Below are 24,850 nucleotides of genomic sequence, written 5' to 3' on the forward strand. Positions count from 1 at the left end.
AAGTTCCACTCCGAAATGCACAGAATTTCAGATGGACATTTAGAACTCACCAAGCTTTAAGAATTTTAAATAAATTTTTGTTGATCTATGTTTCATATGCTGACTCTCTTTCAAGCTGAAATCACCTCCATCTGTTTATTAGAATTACAGATTAGTAATATTTTGATAGCTGAAAATGTTACCATTTTCAATAAACTGAATGTCAGGTTTAAATGCAAAATATGAAGTTATTTATAACTAACATAATCTATTTTTGTCTTTGATAGAAAGTTATATCCTTACTGAAATATCAGATCCAACAGAATTATTTAATTGATGAAAAATTAATTGGAACGCTTTATTGTCATGCTGCCTAGTCATGATAGACAGGAAGAAGAGAATGCTATCATTTCTGATTGAAGGCATCAGAGAAACAGTTATCTTTAATTATATACTCAGCAGCAATGGTAAGGTCTGAAAAGGCCTGAAAACTGGTCTGAAAGTGGTGAGCCCAGTAGCCCAAGTCTAGACCAAATGAGTTTCTTTCTCTTCATTGAGTTCTTATTACGTGTACTGGGTTTTCGGTGTCAGGGAGAACCAGCCAGCCAACGTTCAGGAGGAGCCCAGAAGTGAGGAAGCATTCCTCCGTTATTCAAAAGGAATCAAAATTCCCTAAATGCATAGTAGAGAGGCATTCATGTTTTGTTGTCCTAAGTGGATTAGACTGGATGTCTGAATACCTAATGGCCCAGCCAACAGTTAGCTGATCTTGGACAAATCAATAAACTCTTTGACTTTACATCCTGAGATGTGAAATACATATCTCATCTAGACATATTTGATTCTTGTATTCTTTAATTCTGAGTGGCCCTAGGTTCAGTAATTTTCAATTATTAGTACAGTTAAAAATTGCCCCAGGAGCCTGTTAAAATGCAGATTTCTCTGAATCTCACCAAGGGATTCATAGTCAGTAGGTCCAGAGTGGAGTCCAGGGATTGAACTTTTCAATGAACCTCTTCAGGGGATCCTGAGGTAATCTGAGACAAGCACAGTGGAAAGGCTGATCTTGTATCAATGGGCTGCGAGTCTTGTGAGCCTGCAGTGGTTACACCAAAGTTGTGTGAAAACACTTATCCTTACTTTGGAATAGAGAAATATAGAAAAAAAAATTGAAGATAAAAATATTTGTTTTTAAAATCCATTAGGAGTTAATGAAATAGGTGTTGATAAAAGAAAGCAAGTTTTTGGATAAGTACAGTGTATGCAATAAATAAATGAGGAGATTTGGGAACACTGTTAGCTAGTTAAGATCATTGGAACATCTTTGATTTCTGAATTTTTATTAAATCACTGCTACTAAAACAGTGAAGAAATTCACTGTTCTAAAGGAACTAAGGTGCTTCTAGAAATTCCATACAGCCAAGATAATTGTTTCAGATGTGCAATGTTCATAAGAGGTAAATTGAATTTGAATTTATTTTAGTGCAATTTATAATCCTTTCAAATTTACATAAAGAATCTTAGCGTGTCAATTAATTAGCATGTTCTGAAATACAGCATAAAAAAAATTGTTCTTTTAAGAATACAAAATTAAAGTCTATTTTTTTCTTTTGAGCATTCCAAGCCTAGCTAGCTTTAACAGAGGTGTACTAATTCTTTTTGTGTGAATTAATTATAACAGTGTAATAAGCTATGATGTTATTTTATCCATTACAGAAAGCATTTTGAAATATACTCTGATATAGAGAATAATTTTGAAAAGATCCATAAGATACTAGTAACAGGGTTGACCTTTGGGGAAACTGCCATGAATTGGAAATTGGCATAAAGAGAGATTATTACCATTTCATCATATTTCCTTTTGAAGAGTTTGAATTTTTGTCACATGTACATATTACCTATACTGAACCAATCAATCAACAAACAAATATATATTTTTAAAACAAAGTTATTTTAACACATACATTTATGTGTTAAAATAAAGTAACTAGGAAATTTTGGATACTCTTTCAGAAAATTCTGAAGTTAAACTTTCAGGAGTAGAAAATTATCAATTCTTTTTTTTTTAAGATTTATTTATTTATTTTGAGAGAAAGAGAGATGGAGAGAGAGAGAGCCATGCATGTGCGCACAGGGGGAGGGGCAGAGGGAGGGAGTCATCAAGCAGACTCCCCACAGAGCCTGGAGCCCAACGTGGGGCTTGATCTCCTGACCCATGAGATCACGACCCATGGGATCAGGACCCAAGAGATCACAACGTGAGCCAGAACCAAGAGTCGGACGCTTAACTGACTGAGTCACCCAGGCGCCCCTTATCAATTCTGAATATATAGGCTGCCTTTCTTTCCTCTGGAGAGATGGCATTGGATTTATTAGCCTTTTGGATATAAAACGCATGTAATTCTATTTATTTTTTTTAAAAAGTATTGAACTATGTTTTCGTCTATCTTTTCATCTATCAATCATCTATTTTGCATTTTGGCCTCGTCTCCTTTTTGCCACTGGCCATCTGCCAGTCTCTGAAGATGGTTGTGAATACAGAATAGGCACCAGCTTCCTTTTTTCCAAACTCAAAAGCAACAGGTGCTTGAGCCTAGTCTCCTGATAACCAAGTCCCACCTGAAATATCAAGGCATTCTTTTAAGTTGTCTTTGATTTTCTAGTCAGTGAATGCTGTGTTTGCGTTCCATCTGAGCACCATTTGGCAAGCTAGAAATCTGTAGAATTACTTAGTATCACATCTGTTTATAGCTGCTTTTTCAAGATTAACCAAGTGATTTTAAAGTTTTACTTATGTTTTAACCAGCTGTGGTGACTGCACTTTATCTGGTTATAATTTGGAAAATTGAACGTCAACAAATGCAACCTAAAAACATATATGGAGTATCTAAAAATGGGGCATTTTAGTGCTAAATTACATATTCCATTTCCTTAGCTTGCTTGCACTAATGTAGTAATGAGTTCCCCTGGAAATAATTAAAAGTTAATTGTCCAAGAATGAGATTGATTTTGTTCAATTTAAAAACAGTAGGTGCTAAATTATTATGAAAAAATATCCATAAAGGACAAGGAAATAAAAATTTAAAAGCAAAAAACAAAGTTCACAGTTAACTTCTGTTAAAAAAAATTGACATGACCGTTGAGTATCAGGGAGCCTCAGATTAATATTCATATTGAAAAGACTGACATTATGGTAAAAAAGAAAAATTTTAATAAGTAGTTTATGGTTTAATTCTTTGTTTTGTTGGGAATCTAATGTGAAAATATAGAAAGACATTCAAAATACAATGTTTGTACTCCAGCCAGCTCTTTAAAGACTTATGTAAGAAAATGATTAAAATGTCACTGACATTGGATGTCATTGGATAGGATAGTTTCTGATTTTTTGCTTTCTGCTAAAATCTACCCGCAAGAAAAGTTGAAATATGACTATGTCCTATTTCTTGGTATGAACATGCTACTTAAGATATTTATGAAATTTTCTAAATGCTAAAGAGTTTATTTACTGTCAAGTCCTGAGTCAGAGATACAGTCTTCCTGCCCAGAGTTTTGAGGGAAATTTTATGATAGGAATTCTGTCATTGGTGGAAAAGTGCAGGAAATACAGTAATTCAGCAATGTGTGTAATAGTCCTGTTATTTCTTTGTTTTTTTTTTAAGATTTTATTTATTTATTCATGAGAGACCGAGGCAGAGGGATAAACAGGCTCCCCACAGAGTAGGAAGCCCAATAGGGAACTTGCTCCCAGGACCATGAGATCATGACCTGAGCCGAAGGCAGACACTTAACCGACTGAGCCACCCAGGCGTCCCTATTGCTTTGGTTCTCAGAACATCTAGGTAGTGCTACTCTAAAGATGTATCTTTTTATATAATTATAGCAATCTGACTAAGCTGTTATCCATCATTAGGGAAAGCGAAGAAGGGTGTTTCAGGATAAAATAAGATTTATTGGTTGAACAAGATTAGCATTCAAATTTTCCTTTTCTGTGCTACGATGAAGGGGATTTGCCAATTCTGGATTAGTGAGACTCATTTTTTTCTCCTTCCTAGAGGGCCACTTTTTTTCCACCTCTCATCTCTAGAATGTGTCCTTCAGTGACAATTCACAGTCAAGGGGGAATGATTCTCCATGAATCATGACCTTGGCTGCAACAATTTCTAATGATAGGCTGTCCTAAAAATACACAGATTTTATATTCCTAAAATAACATCTCTGACCACCAGATAAGACCTCTGTATTGACCTGTACCCCGATCAGAATTCGTTTCTCCCTTCCCTGCACTTTGTTAGCACACAGGTTTATTTTATCTTTGCCCAGATTTTCTACCACTGCTGCTTTGAAATCACATGAGCTGAATACCACTGAATCACATGAGCTTTGAAAGCAAGGACAGGGGGTTTGTTTTAAGAGTGAGAATGCTTTACATACAGAGGTGCTTAACAATTCTAATAGCTACGTTTTATTCTGTATTTACTATATGTCAGGCATCACACGAAAGCCTTCATTTCCACTAAAGTCTTTTAATTCTTTCATCTCATCCAATCCTTGGTCTGTAAAGGACCATCCAGAGGTAAGTGTTCAGTTCCCTGTTTCATAGATTCAGGAAATGAGAAATGAGGAAGGTTGAGGAGCTTAGCCCACGTCATGAAACTAGTAACTAGTTTAAATCCTGGTGGAGCCAGGATTTAAAATAAAAGTTTTTTTAAAGACGGAAGATTGGGGAGATGAAGGAAAAAAAGAAATGCTAGGGTTGAAATTTCTTCTTAAGGCTTCCATGCCTAGTGTTAGCACATGTAGCTTTGCTAAGTAATCCAAAGCTGATATCCATCAGGAAAGGGGAAAAAGGCCCTTCCTTTGCCTACCAAAAGGGTCTTATTAGCTAATTTACACTAACCTCTTTCAAAACTTATTTGAATTGTTTGTTGTAAAAGACACATACAAAGTTTCCTTTAACAATAATTGAGGTTGTATTTGTGCAAAGTGCACAATTGGCAAGACAGAGTCCTCAGGGAAAAATAAATAAATAAAAACCAGGAATTGGGAGAAAGTAATAAAAATAGCACATAGAGTTCTAATGGGGAAAAAAAGATTTGTGAGTAATCCATTAAAATTGCATACAGCAAAAATGGTATATAAAGAATTTATTTCTCAGACGAGAATTAGTCCTGTATCGCTTTTTTCTGTGTCAAGCTTTCTACTCATCTATCAAAGATGGAGTATAAATAGACCTCTGCACCACTTCAGACTCATGCACTCAGTGTATGAAAGAGACGGTGATCCTTGATGCCGTATTTCAAAGGCATGGGTATAAAATACTTCAGAGACTTAAATTTTAGTATGCAAGCTTAAACTTAGATAGTCTCAAATAACCAAGTGAGCAAGAACATGCACATGAATGGAGAGAAATATATAAGAAAACTTGACCTGAAAGGCTGACTGTAGTCGAACACAGTATTTGTAAATAGAGATGCCTGCGAAGTGTGAGCATCAGCTATGCTCCCCAAGTCCACATGCACAGTTTTCTCTGGACAGGCGGGCGTAGGCCTGTTGTCCCCATGCCCCATTTCTTTCCGTCTCCTCCCCCTCTCAAAAGCGTAGCGGTTGCCCCCTAAGTTCTACTGTCATCTTCCCTAATACCACCTTGGGAATCCTTCTAACTGCATTTGTATATTCAGGACCTGAGGCAGAGGTAGAATCCCTATATTAGTTCCACTATTCTCCATAAAGGAATTCCTGGGAGATAGACCATACGGCTCCACAAGCCTGAAGTATTTATCTATCTGCCCTTTTATAGGAAAAGTTTGCCAGATCAATGGAAGACATATAACAAATACATTTAATGGAAAAAATAAAATGTGTATTCTGAATAAATTACTTTGGAAGCAAACATTGACTATCTGGTTATGTCACTGAAGTAACAGCGACACTGGGATAAATCAGATAATTCTAATGATTGTCACCAAAGGAAACAACGGGCAGTAAATGAAGGACAAGGTCAAACTAACATGACAAGGTCAAACTACCATCATAGTGTGTAAAAATAAATACTAAAAAAGATTTTGAAGACCAAATTGATGGATCTTGTGAGCTGAGAGAATAACGTGAAGATTTGGGTCTAGATATCATTCCGCATTTGTTTGTATAGCTTTTGCTATAAATATTTTTTTTAATCTGGCTTAAAGGGGTGTGCTCTGAAATACTAAGCCAGTTTCATTAAAAGCAAATCTGAAGAGAAAAATCACATATCCAAGAATGTTTCTGTTAACATAAGGTGACACTAACTGTATTTTATGAAGCAGAAAATTGCTTTACACCCAAATTCTTAAAATCCTTCTCTCTTTTTTTTTTTTGCTGCCTTTAATAAGACATAGAACATTTGTACACATGAGCTGTGTAAAACTCTAATAGAATTAGCATTTAGTAATTTGATCTTTTATATGCCTGGCAAATCTGATGTAGAATAAAGCAAGGAAATAAGCAGAACACTATTTTATGACCAGAATCATTCCCTAAAGTGGAATGAATTTACTAATACATTGTTGGTAATCTGCAAAAGGAGCCGGTGCAATCTTAGAAACAGACCCTTCCAGGTGACCTCACAGATTTACCATGAGGAGAGAATAACAAAAACTTAAAAAGAAAACAAAGCCTTATATACTAAAAGCCACTGCTAAAAATATACGTAGTATTTTTTTTAAGCATTGATATTACAACTAACACTTCAAGAGGCAACTTGAACTAAGCTATATAAATATACATGTATTTCAAAATTGTCTCACGTGTAGTTTTAAAATAATAAGAAAATCATTGAAACAACTCTAGAAGTCTTAGAAGTGTTTCCACGAAAATCAATTTACTTTTACTTGGAATTATCACTCTTAAGACTTTAGAAGATGACACTGAATTTACCAGGAGCTGAAGATACAAATGGAGACATACAATGTTCTTTAATCAAAATAAAGTGATGAAAGGGAACAATGACTCTTTTCAAGGTTGAATGATTAATGTAAACGAATATGGACCACTACACGTGTATAAAAGGTATTCTGTGTTAACTCAGATCCTAGAAAAGTTATTTCACAAATATAATATCTTTTGAAGAATAAATGCACATTATCAAAAAATCATTAAACAGATACCTTTTAAGAAACAGTGTTCTGCTGGTCAGGCACTATTATCTGACATTAAAATGCCTTAAATTACATCTTCTAGGCACATGCAGAGAGAAAAAGAAAAAAACTGCTTCTCTTCTTGGAGTTCCTGTCAATATTATATTATCATATTTTAAATGAGCTCATAGTACATGTCTGAAAGGTTTAATTACATTGTAAAATACAGTGATAACAAGCCTAGATTAATTAATGGGGTGAGGTGTACAAATGATTTAATAAAATGATTTTCAACCTTTTTCTTCTCAAGCAGGAGAAACATTTTTGAAAAATGAAACTACAAATACAAAACAGATAAAATTAGATCTGGCTGGGGGTTCACAGCCATGCCTTCCATCTCCTTCTCACCCAGGACATCAGTCATTGAAGGCCTCTGCAACACCAAACCCTGAATTCTGGGCAAAGCTTGAAAATCTGTGATTAATGCAGGTTTTCCTGGTTAGAAATACTAACCTTCCTAATCCAGCCATTCTTTCTGAAGATCATTTGCAAGGACCCAAATCTACTGTGATTAGAAACACTTTATCTCTTAAGCAATGAGAGAGACAGACGGAAGAGAGAGAGACATGGAGTTGTCTGGATCAGATTATTGGTTACTCTTCCTGAAAAGATGGTGACACATATAATGGTCTCTTGTATCCCTTATAGTCCTTTCCTAAAAGTTTATGGTTCAAAATGGGGGTAAAGTTCATGCTATGGTTCTCTGAGAGACTAGAAATGCCATCTTCATCTGTTTCTCTGCAAATGTCAGCATTCTCAGTAAAATTGTGAAGCTGTTTTACATCAAAAGTTAAATTAGGACAAAGACCTCTTTTTTTGATGAGACAATTGGCTCATCAAAGGGATTTCTAATCCCTTGACAGAGTCTAACTTTGTTATCTTGGCAGAACAGAGGTGACTTGATTCATGCATCGTTGATGTTCCTCAGGAAGGCAGACAACTCTGAAAGACCAGGAACCATTAATCTGAGCACCATGGAATAAAAATTTATTGGTGAAAGGATAGCATTTTACTGAGGCTCACAGCACACCTAAACCCATAAGTCTTTATGTTCCTTTTTCTGAGCCAACCTCAAAGTAAAAGTCACTGCTCTGTCCACTTTTATGCATTTGAAAGTGCCATTTAAGTATAACACTTGGTATGAAGTCAAGAGATTTTAAGAAAGGGTGTCAAAAATTGGAATCTTGAAGCATCCAGTAGTTTTATTTGTGACTGTTAGCTTCAGTGGCTCACAGCCATGAGGAGCAATCTTTTTTTTTTTTTTTTCCTTTACCACAAGATTCAACTCTCACTTCTATTGTAGCAAGATAGCAAAGTTGAATGCTTGGCAAGAAATATTTAGATTCTGAAAAAATTCATTCATCAGAAAGAGAAGATTTCTCCTCTTTGTTTAAGATTTTTTGCTTTTGTGGCTAAAGAAGCTGGGTCAGGACTTGGAGAATATCAGATTTCAGTTTTGAAACTGATTCAGTTTCAGTTACAATGCCTTTTTTTCAGTAAACACTTTTGATAGTGCTAAGTGCAATGGAGGGTAAAAAGGCATAAAATAGCTCACATTTATCAAGCACCTATTATGTCAAACACCGAAAGAGCACTTCATCTATATTATCCTGTTTAGTTCTCACCAAAACACAGGGAAGGTTGATTTTACAATCTCCATTTTACAGAAACTGAATCCCCAATAATAACTTGCTATTGCTCACAGAGTTAAGACCTGAATCCAGTTTTATGTATGCAATTCTAAAACTCATGCACTTTTCACTAAATAATATAGCCCTAAGTTTTTGCAGTAGTCAAATGCAAATAATTGTGAGGAATATTGCCAGGCTGGGGTGAGAATTACATAACTGACTGTCTTTAAACACATGTCAACTATTAACTTGCTCCAACACTGTAACCTCGACTTCCTTCCCTTTCTTTTCCCCATATTCCCATATTAAATGAGACAGTGTTTTGCTTTGTTTTTCTGAAAGTGCCCAGTAGCCTGTTGAAAATTATTAACCAAGTTATTAATTATTAATTCAAGTCTAGAGACTCCATTACTCTTAGTGCCCGGATTCAGAAAGAGAGTTGAGTATGGCAAGGGAAGTTTTCTTTTCTAATGTGATACAAGGGGCTGTGCTCCCAGTTTCTTCAGGATGTGCTAATATGTTGCCCAGATACAAGACCCCAAAGTTGCACATTTAGTTAGGTGGAAAATAACATTGTTTTTTGAATGGAATTCTCATTTTACAACCATACATTCTAAAAGCTATAAAATTATTAATTTCACTCTTAGAAATAATTACCAATAATATAATCTTTCTTTCCTAAAATAAAAACTGTATAACATCTTATTCATGTATACATAATTGGAAGAAACAAAATAAAACTATTTAATTGTCTTAACAGTCTTCCTTCAATTACCATTCCTCAGCCTCAGATTATCATTTATCTTCTTTAAAAGTTACGGTGTTTCTAAAGGAGTTGGAAATCTTTCATGAATAAGGAACCAAATTGTTAAAACATGTTTTCGGCCAGACTTATATTAGTTGCCAAAGACATATTTAAGATCAGTCAATGAAGAAATATTATCTTCATAATGTTGGGATAACAAGTTTGATCTTAAATGTTAATAGCCCCAGGTAAACTGAAGACTTCATCTCTAACTGTATAACTTTTATTGGATAACAAATGTTGTGTCCTCAGGCTAGGAGCTGTAACCTTGATTGCACTTGGGAGAAGAATAATCCTCCATCGTGGCACTTCCTTTAGAAGGCAGTGTGGGTTAGATCTCATAGAAGGGAAAGCACCAAGGAAACCCCAACAGCTGCTCTCCTCTTCAAATCGTGGAGCAGATTAGTTCTGAAACTGACTATGTTGACAGATGCTGTATGACCATGGATGCCTGGTTTCATGTGGTAATATGTACCATCTCAGGGTTTTAAAAAGAGGAATACCTCAACTTTAATCTTTTTAGTAGCCTTCAATTTCCACCCCACTCAAAAAGTTTACCCATTTAAGTCTAAACATTTAACCCTAAGATATCCTTTGGGTTTTTGCTGACTTTTTCATTCTATTAGTAAAATCATTACTTTTCAACCTTCCAAAATCATAATAAATATTACTTTGTATCTCTAATGAGGGTTGTTATGAGTCTCAGCTGTTTACTAATTCTTCTATAATCTGGTCTGGCTGCCTTATTTTTGCCACTTAATCAAGCTATGAGTGTTAACTTCTCATTTTACTCTGCACTCATATAGGAAAGACACAAGGCAGGAAGCAATTAATGATTTGACATTCTCCCAAAACTTCACTTTCTAGGATTCTAACTTCTCCTTGCCTCTTCAACTATATAGTACCTTGTTGATTAGAAGAGATGAGAGTAGCCATTTTGTCTTGTTTCTTATCTTGGGAAGAAAGCATTCACTCTTTCATCATTTTGTGTGATGTTAGCTGTAGATTACTTATAGATATCCTGTATTATTTATGATTATAGAATTTTGAAAACCCCAATAGTTAGGAATCAAAACCCACAGACCTGAAATAATTAAAACATGACCAAATAATAAATTCATTCCATGTTTTAAAGAAATATATTAATGCAATTAATAGCACTGGTAATGAAGATCATTTGCTCATCTTGACAGAGGAAAAAATATTTGATAAAATCTAACATTTTTTTCCTAAGTAAAAAAGCAGATTGAGATAGAAGGAAGTGTATTAACATAACAATAAGCATTACTTGACAACAATGGAAAAAATATACTGAACATTGAAGCCCCAGAGACATTCCAATTAAAATAAAGAAGAAAGGAAGGATGTGATTATTACTGTTATGTAATAGAATTCTGTATTTCTGGTTAATGCACAGAGAAAAGAAACATAAATAAGAGACATGACTATTGGAAAGGAGAAGCAAAGTTATTATTTATAAATAAAGGTACCAGTTACAAAATAACTACACAAAAATCAATAGCTTTCCATGTCAGAAATAACCATTTAGAAAATACAATGATTAAAGCTCTTTAACAATAGCAGAAATAGATAAAATAATTACTAACAAACTTAATGTGTAGGCCCTATATAAGGGAAACAATTAAAATTTGATGAGGCCCTTAAAAGAACACCTGAAAAAACATTTTATGGATGGAAAGCTAGAATGTAATAAGATGTCAATTAATACCACATTAATTCTACCAAATTCACATAGGACTGCTATTTGGAACATTAGAATGTGATTGTAAAAGTCACAGAAAGAATAAATGAATGAAACTACTCAAGAAAAAGTTTAAAATAAGATCAATGATGGAAGACTTAAAAACTACTAGGTATTAAATTATGTTATAAAAAACTATAATGATGAAATCATCATTACAAGAAGGAACAAAGCAATCAATGGAAGAGTGTATAATTTCAGAAGTAGAGCTTAGCATATGAGTTTATTATGTAAGAAAACAGGCAGCTCCAAACAATGGGTAAAGATCTATTCAAAAGGGGTGCCTGGGTGGCTCAGTCAGTAAGCGTCTGCCTTGGGTTCAGGTCTCGATCCCAAGGTTCTGGAATCCAGCCCCTGGGACCCCTTGAGCCCCAAGTTGATTGAGCCCTTGGAGCCCCCCATCAGTTGGGCCCCTTGAGCCCCGTGTTGGTTGGTCAGGCTCCCTGCTCAGTGGGGAGCCTGCTACTCACTCTGCTTATGCTCTCACTCTCTCTTTCTCTCTCAAATAAATAAATAAAATCTTAAAAAAATAAAATCTATTCAACAAATGATCCTGGGACTCTCAGCCATCTATTTTAATAAAATTTGTATATTTAGATTTGGTTCTTCACACCATATACCAAAATAAATTTAGAATAGATTAGAGAAGTAAAAGTAAAGAATGCAATAATGGACTAACTAGAAGAGAGTATGGCAAATGTAGTGCCAAATTTAATGCCAAAGTAGTGGAGGCCTTTCTGAGCAAAAAAGCAAAGAAGAAATCTTGCAAGGAAAGTTTGAAAAACAAACACCACAATGTAAAAATACAAACTGTTGTATGACCAAAAAAATCATATTTAGAATAGAATGGCAAATTATAGACAGGTGATACAGTTAACAGAATTTCGTGCTCTTAGTTCATAGAAATCCTGTAAAAACAAAACAAAACAAAAAAAAACCCAGTCAAATAAAATAGGGAAAATAAATGAATACACTATTTAAAAATGTAGAAATAAAAAGTTAATAAACATGTTTTAAAAGTTTATACTCACCTGTAATAGAAGAAATGCTCATTAAAGTAAGATATATCATTTTTAATGCATCAAATTGCAAAAAGAATGATGATGAATATTTTTATAAGGTTTAAATGACATGTGGTATTCTCATACATAGGTTGAGTAAATTTTTTATAAAGCCATATAATGGAATATACACTGTCATTAAAAATTAACTCTCAAGGGATATTTATGGACATGGAAAAATGTCTAAGCTATACTATTAACTGTAGAAAAGCAAGCTATCATATGTTATGAATCAATTTGATTAATACATAGGTGTAAGCAAAGGTATATTAAATAAGTCTGGGTGGGAAATGAAATTAATGATATTTTAGCATTGAGATAACACCTTCTCTGCCACATGTATAAAGGACAAGATTCTGGATATCAGATGACTTGAACCCAGTTTTCCATCTGAAACTCATCTCCAAAACAAAGTTCCTGCATTTTGCAACTAACTATTCTTATTGGCATTGGATTATGATTCTGAGCTGCAACTAACATCAAGAGCTGTTATTAAGAGACAACAAATTTGGGGCACCTGGGTGGCTCAGTCAGTTGGGTGTCTGACTCTTGATTTCAGCTCAGGTTTCCATCTCAGGATTGTGAGTTCAAGTCCTGCACTGAACTCCACATTGGGCATGGAGCCGGAAGGAAGGAAGGAAGGAAGAAGAAAGAAAAGGGAGGGAGGAAGGAAGGAAGACACAACAAACTTCACATTCTTGCATATTAGATTGATGTAAAATTTCATAATTTGTCCTACAGTGTTGTCTCCGTAATACATCACTGTGTACTTAGGTTCATCTGTCATTCCTAGCGCTCTATGTAATGAGTGGTTCAGGCATGAAAATTCTGGAAAATTTTAAGATCAGGTTTCTCAGTTTTAGAAGAAATGGTTTTAGAAGTGAAGTCATCCATCTCATGCCTGAAGCCAATTAGGAACAACAGGAATGCCCTATATGGGAAATAAGATAGAATTGTTTTACTAATTTTTTATTGAGAATAATTATTATAATCAACATTTTAAATTTTATGAACTTTTCCAATTACATTTTTTAGTATTTCAAAACAAAATAATTTCCTTATATATTATAGTTTCATACTACCTATCACCTATTTTACCCAATGATAAAATGTGTTATTAGTTATAATCATGGCTGGTTATCATTATATATCATTATACTTGTCTCTCATCTAAAATACTTCTGCTTCTTTTTAAAACATCTTTCCATTTCTTTGATGCTGCAGGATCATTTTTCATACTTCTAGACTGTGACAAGAAAATTTACTAAATGAACAATTGATTTTTCCATTAAGATAACACACCCTGTTAAATACACATAAGGCTAACAAGGACCATTTAAATCATGAGACACCTTGATGAGGTATTTGCCCTAGTCTTCAGAATTTTACAGATCTTTACTTTTTATATAATAAACTAGAACAGAGGCCAGCAGACTACAGGAAGTGGGCCAAGTTTGACCCACGTCCTGTTTTTATAAAGTTTTATTGGAATACAACCACACCCATTTCTTAGGAATTTGTGGCTGCTTTTGAGCAGTGGCGGAGGTAAGTAGAACAGAAACTATATAGCCTGCAAAGCCTAAAATATTTACTGTCTGGTCCTTTTTCAGAAAACATTTGCTAACTCCTCATCTAGAAACTAATTCCTAACCAAGTCTTAAGATTCTGTGAGGTTTCTTTCCTAAATTCTCTTTTGCAGATATTTTATCTCAATGGTGAAACGACATGTGTTTAATTGTGCAGTAAGAGATGCACTTTATGTTTAACCCTTATGTATGCATTTTAACACTTACTCTACTTCCTTCACCTGAATATATTACCCTTGCAAAGTAAGTCATATTTCTGAAACCCTTTCTATAGAACTGAGGTAAGTTAGAGAGAGACAAAATTTACACTTTAATCTCTGGATTGGAGGGATGCTGCAAGCCAGAAGAGTATTGTTTGTTTTCTAGGCTGCCTTATTGAATGGGGTTCACTTAACAAGGCTCTTGGGGGCTTTGAAATCAACACCCCATTGAAACTGAGTGGAGAATAGTACAATTAATTTGAAGTACAGCTCTCTATCAATTTGTTTTGGAATTAGGTAATGCTGAGACAAAGGGAATAACATGAAAATAAAAAAAATGGAAACCTATCATGGTTAGGAGTTCAGACTTTATTGAAATCAATTTTTGAGGAATATTTACAAAACCATGTAATCTCTGTGTGTTTATAAATATTGCATAAAGATTTGACCCACATTTGAAAGCAACTTAAATTTTTCTCTCCTAAGATTCTGTAACACTAATTCCCAAATGTGATGATAAAGGACTTTAAGTATAATTTCACATTAATATGGTACACAGAATTAATTCCTAAATATTTTCCAAAATGCTGTCTCTAAAATGAAAATCTCACTCATTTTCAACAATTGTCGACCTAGTTACACATATACTACAAAAACATATAGCGGTATTAAAAACAGCTGATATTTACTAAATGTTGACTATGTACCAAACACTATTTTAGTCCTTAGATAACCTCCCTACCTCATTTTACAGATGAGGAAACAAGCTTAGATAGGAAAAATAACTTGCCTGAGATCTCGTTCCTGTTTGTGCCCAAGCCCAAATTCTAACTCTAGCAGTTTGACTCCAACCGCCCTCTGAACCATGTACTCCCAAGTCTAAAATAAGCTAAAAGCAACCAATCGGAGTATAATAATAGACTCTAACACTTGATTTGGGGGAGGGGCACTGAGAAGGGGTTGTTGACTCTTAGTGGGAAAAAAGGAGGTGCTTCTCAGAAGAGACAAGCTGGAGTTGAATTGGATTTACTAACTAGAGACAAAGAAGGTATTCCAGACATAATTAATAGCATGTTCAAAGGCAAAAATGAAAGAGCACAACACATTCAGGCAGGGGCACTAAGGGGCATGAGAACAGCTCTTAGAAGATGGACAGGAGACGTGGGAAGGGGCCTGCCAGTGGACATTTCATACAGGAAATCAGTGGTGTTAAAATTCAGTGTGGTAAGAATCACCTGGGGTGCCTTGTTTACAGTGAAAATTGCTGGACCCAAACTGCCAGAGAATCTTATTCAGCTACATTCATGAATTTGCTTTCAACAGGAATACTAGGTGACTCTAGTGTAGGAGAGAGCCTCTTAGCTAACAGTGTTAAGAATGTCAGGAAATCAATATGCTGGAGCATGATATGGCTAATATCATTGGGTCTTAGAAAAAATAATGCAGCAGCTCAGTGGAGAGAGGAAGGTGTTCGTAAGGGGATATTTGGTGTTTTTTTAGAATTCAGAGATAATATAAATGTGATTTTTCTTAGGGACTTGTAACACACACAAACACACACCCTTTGGTTAATAATTGCTTTCAGATGCAATATAGATTAGAGTTAGAAAGAAGACTAAAAATTCAGCGTCCAGTTGTGTTAATTTTCTAAGGCACTGTATGTTACAAAAATGCATGAGTTTTCAAATCAAATGTTTTCATGTTTTGCCATTCTCAATCCTTCGTACCCTAGCAATTAGTAAACTGCAGATCAGCTAATAGTGAATCAATTGTGAATAAATGAATTACTTAATCAAATCACATATTTTCAGTGGAACCTAATTTCACACAATATAACTGGGGGCTTATTTAATAAATCAAGCAAAATGCACTGTTTCTCTACTTTTCCTAGGATTAATTTAACAATTGGGCTAATTACTTAAGATGAAATTTTGGCTGACCTGTAAATTTAAGATATGGTACTGTCTCGTTAAAATATAAAAGTTATTAATTCCCACTGGCTTTGAATACATCTGGAATAGAGTAAGTGAAGACAGACTGCATTTTAAAAATTATCTGTCCCGTTTATTTACTTGTAGCTCTCAAAATGACTTGTGATTAGGTGACTCCCAAAATATATTTTTTTTAGAAAATCAATTGCAAAATGGAATGTCAATACATTTTTCAATATTTAAACAAACTTGAAAGGACAAAAGGAGAGGAGGGAACAGCCATCTACCTCATCTGGAATTAAACAGGCTCCAAATGTCAGAATCTCTTTGGGTAACCAGAGATGGCCTTGACCAACTGGGGATTCTCAAACTTGGGATGCCAGATCACACACTGATGTTTATTCCACACTTAAGTTTATTCAACACAGATGGTAGGCATAAAATAGCAGAGCTCTAATGGATCATGTTTGGGCAAAATGATAGATACGGTCTTCTTTGTTGACAGTAGAGATGTTTTCACATTCCACTTGAATTAAATTATGCTCATCCATGCCATGGTACATAATCTCTGGCAAGGATTCTTAGAAAAAGTCATCATGTAGACTCATTGCAAAACAAGTGAAAAAAAAGTTGCAAAGTAATACTATAAGAAAATATAGACAAAAGTTGAATGACCTCCATTACTTTTGAAAAATATATAGGTATCTATATTAATATTCATCAATATGGATTCATATATTATATATAAATATATACTTAGCTATTAAAATTCAGGGGTTATGTAAATCCTTAGTTTTAACAGACGAGCAAAATATTTTGAATTTCTAGTATGAAAAAGAAATTATGTGTTAGATATACTAGGTATGACTTTATATGATACCAGTCCTAACTTTAAAACGTTCACAATTGGGGCATCTGGGTGGCTCAGTTGGTTGAGCGTCTACCTTCGGCTTGGGTCATGATCCCAGGGTCCTGGGATGGAGCCCCGCATGGGGCTCCCTGCTCAGCGGGGAGCCTGCTTCGCCCTCTCCCTCTGCTTCTCCCCCCTGCTCATGCTCTCTCTCTCTCTCTCAAATAAATAAAATCTTAAAAAAATTTTTTTTTTAAATGTTCACAGTCAAGTTTGGTAAATAAGACATATGCACATGAAGTTTTATATGAAGGGGAAAAGTTATATAGTAAAATAAGATGTGATCAGAGCAATTATGAAGCTTTATCAGTTAGAATGGACTCCAGGTAGTAATTTCTGGGTCTTAAAAATATAAATGGACTATAGCTGGTTAGATAAGGAGGGCAGAAAATTATTCCAATCAAGGAAGACAGTAGGACTGAACAATATCTTATTAAGCCAATGTTTGCTGATTTAGACCATTTAGAGATGACCTAGGCATACTGATGTTAGGGGTTCACAAGCACACATTTGGGTTCACTAATTAACTAGGATTCCCAGAACTCCAAAAAGCTGTTATACTCAAGGTTGCCATTTGTTATAGCAAAAGGATACAGATTAAAATCAATGAAGGTGAAAAATACATAGGGTAGAGTCCACAAGAGACCAGGCACAAGCGTCCAGTTGTCTTCTCCCAGTAGAGTTGTACAGATAGCACTTAAGTCCCCCAACAGCAATTTGAGAAAACACACACCAAGTGTTGCCAACCAAGGAAGTGTACCCATGCTTTGGTGTTCAGAGTTTTTATTGAGGGTCAGAGAGATAGGTATGAATTTCTTTATGACTATTCTTATCTCTAGTCCCTAGCCCCTCCAAGAGGGGCTAGATCTATTTCACTTCACTTACAGAACAACATCGTTCAAAATTAAAACATATTGCTGGAGCCATGGTTGTGTTTTCAGATTGATGTTTCTTTCATGTAATCACATTTACTTCAATGAAAATGTTGAAATTGAATAGCTATAACATCAAACTGTTATAGCATGGCCCTAGTATCCAGGTGAATAAAAACAGCCATTCAGCATAAAGCATATTGTTAGCATAAACTATCTTGCATAGCCCTACATCCAAGATATACAAAGCCACTTTTATCAGGTGAGATATTCCCAAGGGCTTGGAAGTTATCTCCTGGGAACCAGACAAGGGTCAGCTCTTTCTTTGGAATGTGAGGGTTTGAACACCCCAAACCTGCTGAGTTAACCCTTTACTGCACAAAGGAGAGTTTGAGTGACTATGGGTCTTAAATTTTTTTAAAAAGAATAAGGAAAACAAATAAAGAGATCTGAAATCCTTAAAAAAAATGATACCTGCAAAAAAATTGTCTATACCCATTTGTTTTGATGATGAGAAAAATATGTATGAGTAAAAAGAAAACCAACTTCATAGAAAAACAATTGGCCTTACCTTTGCTTGGGGACCCAGGTGTTCTGCACCATGTAGTGGGCATCAGTAGAGTAATTTGTTGCCATGAGTGATCTTGACACCATGCCTACCTAAGGAGTGAGCTGTTACTCACCACACTGTAAATATTTCACTGCTGCCCCAATTAACAGTTCTATAAAAGAAAGTTTATGTTGTGCTAAGCTGAAAATTTGAGAATTAACTACTTACCAGTCTTTTTATTTTCATTTCTCCCCACCCCCAACTCTGCACCCCATTACTTTCTTTTCTGAACTGCAATGTGTCCTCTCTGAAGATGTTCCAGTGGATTTGATCGCCATCGGCAGGACTGGGTGGACAGTGGATGCCCTGAAGAGGTACGTGTGCTTTCTCATGACAAGACTCCTGGGACCAAGCTGTCATATAGAGTCACGACATCTTAATGAAAATGGCATCTAATTTAACAAAAATATCCAGCAATTATCGAGCCCTTAGTATGTGCCACACAATGGGCTTAACTCTTTACTTGTATTATATTCTCATAGCCTTCCTTGGACTTCAGAGCTGTTATTGCCCCCATATTACCAAGAGGAGAAGAGGGAGAGGCGAGGGGAGATGGTGGGGAGGGGGGAAGCGAGGGTAGCAGAGTTAGGTGTGTGGCTAGGAAATAGAACCAGAAGTCGAATTTTACAAGCAAAAGGCAGTTCTCTTAAACACTTGTTGCTTTTCTAAGATCTCAGAAGCCATTGTTCATCTTTTTCGCTCAAGTAACAAAACCAACGGTATGGAGGAAAAGACTAATTGCAGCAAATTGATGTAAAATCAGTTAGAAATGGTATAACATGGAAACAGTAATCCCAAGACAAACATGATGGAGACAATGATGCAATGAAGTGATTTAAGCAGGTGTATGCAATTGCAGGACAGTTTTATCCTGTTTAAAATTTTCTAGTGAATTGCATTTACACTGTCATTTCAGGTTCCATAAAGATATTTTATTAGGTTCACACAGAAAAGTATTTGCTTTTTTCTGCCTGTGTTAAGTTTTAGGGTATGAATTTTGAATGAAAACTATTAACAATTATGCAAGTTTTCTCGTTCAGGAAAAGCAAATCATGTCAAAGTGCTGTCTTTAAAACTACTGGGAGACCAATGGTTATTAGAACCTTTTTAAAAATTAAGTTTTTATTTATGATGTCCTATAAATATCTTGAGAAAAACATCTTTGAGAATATACTTGAATTTTAAGTGCAGAATTGCCAGTGCAGCTTTAATCAACTTTTTGACATTTGGGGGATTATAGTGATATACACTAATAGTGATATACGCTGATCTATTTCACTTCACTTACAGAACAACATCGTTCAAAATTAAAACATATTGCTGGAGCCATGATTGTGTTTTCAGATTGATGTTTCTTTCATGTAATCACATTTACTTCAATGAAAATGTTGAAATTGAATAGCTATAGTTGTGTAAAGATCAAGAGTGTAATTCAGTCATCTTAATTTTCTTACCCACCATGAACCAAAGAAATAGAGAAGAAGCCATCATATTTTAAACCCTCCTAAATTTATCTGTGGAGAGTTTATCATGTTCTGTGGAATGTGCCAAGCACTGAAATTACAAAAATGTAAAAAAAAAAAAATTACCCCCTATTCCCAAGGAGCTCAGAGTCAAGTATCTTCAATATTCAGTGTTTCCTTTTAATGATGTAATTAAATTGTCAATATTAGTGGCTTTGTGGTGAGCAATTCTATCCTTCTATTAAAATAAAGTCACCAACTCCTGTCCATCCTCTGTGCCTAAAACTAGAGTTAAATTTTCTTTCTGATCCGGTGAGATGAATTTACTCCATAAGTGCAAATCCTAATATAGACACTTACTATGTATTATTCTAAGCACAGATAATGTAAAAATGGAGTAAGTGTGTCCAGCGGGTAGCTAGACCACTGAACAAAGGACTGCATTTAGAGAAGGACATGGGCAGAGAGTAACGATAAGGATGTTGTCTTGTTAAGTAGCATAAGGGAAGGTTTGCTTGAGGAGGAGATATTTGAGATGATGCCTGAAGGGCAACTGGAGCTGAGAAGAGAAGTGGTAAGAACTGAGATTGGTGAGGTGAACAGAGCCCCAAACGTGACAAGTTGAAGGAGTTTGGGCTTCATCCTAAAGACAAGGGAAGAATGGAGTTTCCTCGAAAAATTAAAAATCGAACTACCATATGATCCAGCAGTTCCACTTCTGGGTATTTAGCCAAAGAAAATGAAACACTCAAAAAAAAAAAAAAAAAAAAAAGAAAATGAAACACTCACTCAAAAAGATAACAGCACCTCCATGTTCATTGCAGCATTATTCACAATAGCCAAGATATGGAAATAACCTAAGTGTCCATTGATGGATGAATGGATAAAGAAAATGTGGTGTATATATATGAATGTACACACACACACACACACACACACACACACACTGGAACATTATTTAGCCATAAAAAGAAGGAAATCTTGCCATTTGTCACAATATGGATGAATCTTTAGGGCATTATGCTGCATAAAATAAGTCAGACAGAAAAGACAAAAACTGTATGATCTCACTTATATGTGGAATCTAAGCAAAACAAAAACCAAAACCAAAACCCAAATTCATGGATAGAGAACAGATGGGTGGTTAGGGTGGGTGAGATTGCAGAAGGAGCTCAAAAGGGACAAACTTCCAGTTATAAAATAAATAAGTCCTGAGGATGTAACATACAGCATGGTGACTGTAGTTAATAATACTGTGTTGCATATTTGAAAATTGCTGAGAGTAAATCTTAAAAATTCTCATCACAACAACAAAAAAAAAACTTTTTGCAATTATGTATGGTGACAGATGTAAAGTAGACTTATTGTGGAGATCATTTTGCAATGTATAAAAAATATAAAATCATTATGTCATACACCTGAAACTAATATACTGCTATGTGTATATATTATACCTTAATTAAAAAAAAAATAAAGGCAAGGGAAAGGCTTTTAATCAGGGCCTTTTGGAAGAATCACCTTGGCTATGGGTGAGTAATAGGTTATGAGGCAAGAAACCAAGAAGTTGACTATAGTTAAAACCCAGGCCAATGATGCTGATGATCTGGCCTGCATCAGTGGGTAGGGTAATGGTGACCACAGAGGGGGTAGGGGAAGGATCAGTAGGTAGGCAGCTGAATGGAAATGAGGACTGTGAAAGTCCTCTTTTATATCATCTATCTTCTTATTTCTCTGTGTTTCATCCTGGGGAGTTTCTTCAGATCAATTTGCCAGTTTATTAATTCTGTCTTTACCTCATTTAATCCACGATTTAACATATCCATTGAAGTAGTAATTTCAAAAAGTGTGTTTTTCATTTCTAAAATTTAAATTTTACACTTTATTAAATAATCTGCCAAGACATTTTTGTAGTCTGGGTTACTAGTTCATTTTTAAATTTTACCTTTCATTTCTTTAAATATTTCGTATATAACTTTTTTGTGTATCTTACATTAGATGATCACAATATCTAAAGATATTGGTAGTTTAAATATGTTGTTCATTGTTTTTGCTGACTTTGTCAGTGTTCTTTTTCTTTTTGTGTTTCTTTTTGTGTCCTTTAATTAGAATTGCATTTTTATTTGATCCTATTCCATGGGAATCCCAAGGACCTAAGTAGATGGTACTTTCCACCAAAGAATGTTTGATGATGAGAAACTGAGAATTTTAGGGGATACCATATGTCCCTATTTCATATGGAGAGGAGAAGTTTAGGTTTATCTCCCCATCTACTGCTGGCACAAGGCTTGATGTCCTTGAAGAAATATTGATTTTTAACATTCCTTGCCCTCTGGGTAAATCCTGCGTTTTTACCTGGCTTAATGTATATGACTCCTACTCCACAGCACACAGCTTTTGCTTTGTTTTGTTTTGGGGGAGAGACAATAGAAAGGTGCCCTTGGAGATTTTCTTTGCTTCCTGCAAATTCTAGTAATGCTTTAAAATTCGTATTTTGGGTGCCTGGGTGGCTCAGTTGGTTAAGCAACTGCCTTCGGCTCAGGTCATGATCCCGGAGTCCCAGGATCGAGTCCCACATCGGGCTCCCTGCTCGGCGGGGAGTCTGCTTCTCCCTCTGACCCTACCCCCCTCTTGTGCTCTCTCTCTCTCAAATAAATAAATAAAATCTTTAAAAAAATTTAAAATTCATATTTTATCCAGAATCTACTAGTTTTGCAGAAGGAGGCGCATTTAGAGTCTTTAATCTGCCTTTACTGCTATAAGCTAAACAAGTCCAGGATGTTAGGTTCAACATTAAGCTGTTTGCTAATACTGGTCTTTGACAATAGAAACACAGGAGGAGAATAATATGTGAGGAGTTCCATTTGAGACTTATTGCGTTTGAGATGTCTGTGACACCCACATGCATAAGTTAAGTCAATAGATGGATATTTGGGTCAGAAATCCATGAGAGAGATGTGTATTGTTGCTATTGATTTATGTAAATCGACATGAAGATGTGAATTGAAATCATGGCTATGGTGGAAATTGCTAGTGAGAATGCATATAGCAAAAAGATTAGTCAAGAAAGATCTATAAGAACTACCAACACATAACAGGAAATAAAGGAGTTGTAGAAAGCTATCAGAAAATTGGTGAGAGAGTGTGTCACAGAACCCAAAACTAGAAAGTGGACAGCTCTGCCCCACGCTGTGAGTTATGGAGAATATAGACGATTTTGTGCATAAGAAGATATTAGAACCAGCATAAGAAATTTCAATTAACTTGTAATGGATAACAACAAGAATTCCATAGGTGGGGAAAGTGGGAGTCTGTGAAGACCAAGGCAGACCAATCTCTGACTGAATGGAAATATGACTGAATGGAAGGAAAAGTAGGGAAATGTCAGGATGCATTGTGGAAAAGAAGGAGGACTGAGTGTTTAAAATAAGACTGGATGTGATTGAGTGAGTTTAAGTGCTAATGGGAACAAGGCAGTGGAAAACCTGAGATTGAAAACATTTTGAAGAAAAGGGATGTATTAAATGAGCAAGTTTACGATACCTGAAAAAGTGGGTTGAGTTGGGCCAGAGTAGAGGTTGAGAGAATAGCTATAAATCCTGGGGCCCATCCATGATTACAGAAATAAAGAGGGATAAGTCCGTACAGAATCCAGCAAGAATGCTGATTTGTAAAGAAATGTAGAGAATTCTTGCTGATGACTCTTATCAAGGAAATAAAAGGTGAGCCCATGGGGTAAGATTGGGAGAGGCATTTTGGGATTATAGTTTTCAGTAGAGTGGAGAGGTTTGAAACTGTTATGGAGGATGGTGGGAGAGGAGACCAGCAAAGCTGGGCAGTGTTGCCAAGCAGCCCGGAAGGCCTGCTGAGGCCGCAGGAGGTAAATGTATGGAGCTCCCAGTCGGGGGCTGTGTGATTGTTCTCCAGCTTCTCCTAGCTTTGTTACAGGGCAGGGAAAAGACGGGCTTTTTTACTTCATTTGGTATTGGGGATTTCCTGAAAAGGTGGAAAAACAAACAAAACAGGGCAAGATATTTGAAGGCATTGGAAAGAGAAGTTGAAGTGATGGGGGAAAGGGGGGTTGAAGGGAGAAAAATATTGTACTTGGGCTTTCTGCGTTGTCAAAGGAGAAACAGAATCTGACTGAAAAGATACGTGGAAAGACTGAAAAGAGGACAACTATGATCTCAGAACAAAAGTATCTCCAACTGCCTGTGAGGTCCAGGCTGTGGGGATGATAACTGATGTGGAGTCAGCAAGGAGATCATTAGGCCACTGGGCTGAGAAAATGTGGGAACCTTTGTTCCCCTAGGATATTGGGAGTTGAAGTGGGGAAGAAACCTGTATCATATCCCATTAGTGAAAAAGGAAGCCATCTGAGGAGCTCTTGCTGAACTAGAAATAAGTGCATTGTACTTCATTTATGACAAGAGAAGTTTCAGAAAGGAATTTATTTAATAATAATACTTTTCAAAAGCAGGAGTACCGCCCAGGTACAGACTAGCTATCCTCTACTTAAGACCTACCAGAGGGATGGAGTCCTTTGAAGAACAAAGAGGTGGGGATAAACACCCGCTTCTAAACCATAAAAGTTTGGGTGTTGGAGACTGTTGCTGGTGAAGGTCATAGGATTTATTTTTGTGGGCTATAAATAAAAAATAAAATATGCATCTTTTCCTGGTGTCTTCAGTCTAGCTCTGCTAGGGAGAAATAGGCTAAGTGATTACAGGAGGGTCATTCAATCTTTTGCTTGGGTGGCTTTGAATATTTCATAAAAGAAAACAAAAATTTTAAATATTCTCTCAACCTGTGGTGGATTATTTTTGAAACAATAAAGTAATATGGAGCATTTAGCATAATCGGTTTGAAAT

The 24,850-nt window shown here is 35.6% G+C and overlaps 1 protein-coding gene across 2 annotated transcripts in view; it reads left to right on the plus strand.

Moving 5' to 3' along the window:
• Positions 1 to 24,850, plus strand: part of PLXDC2 (plexin domain containing 2) — a 462,643-nt gene that overhangs the window by 363,292 nt on the left and 74,501 nt on the right. For both annotated transcript variants that reach the window (XM_078075200.1, XM_078075201.1), the window contains one exon: positions 18,773 to 18,833. In XM_078075200.1, the coding sequence (XP_077931326.1) occupies positions 18,773 to 18,833 (61 nt within the window). The remainder of the gene's footprint in view (positions 1 to 18,772; positions 18,834 to 24,850) is intronic.

This window comes from Halichoerus grypus, chromosome 6 (assembly GCF_964656455.1).
Source record: "Halichoerus grypus chromosome 6, mHalGry1.hap1.1, whole genome shotgun sequence".
Classification (NCBI taxonomy): domain Eukaryota; kingdom Metazoa; phylum Chordata; class Mammalia; order Carnivora; family Phocidae; genus Halichoerus; species Halichoerus grypus.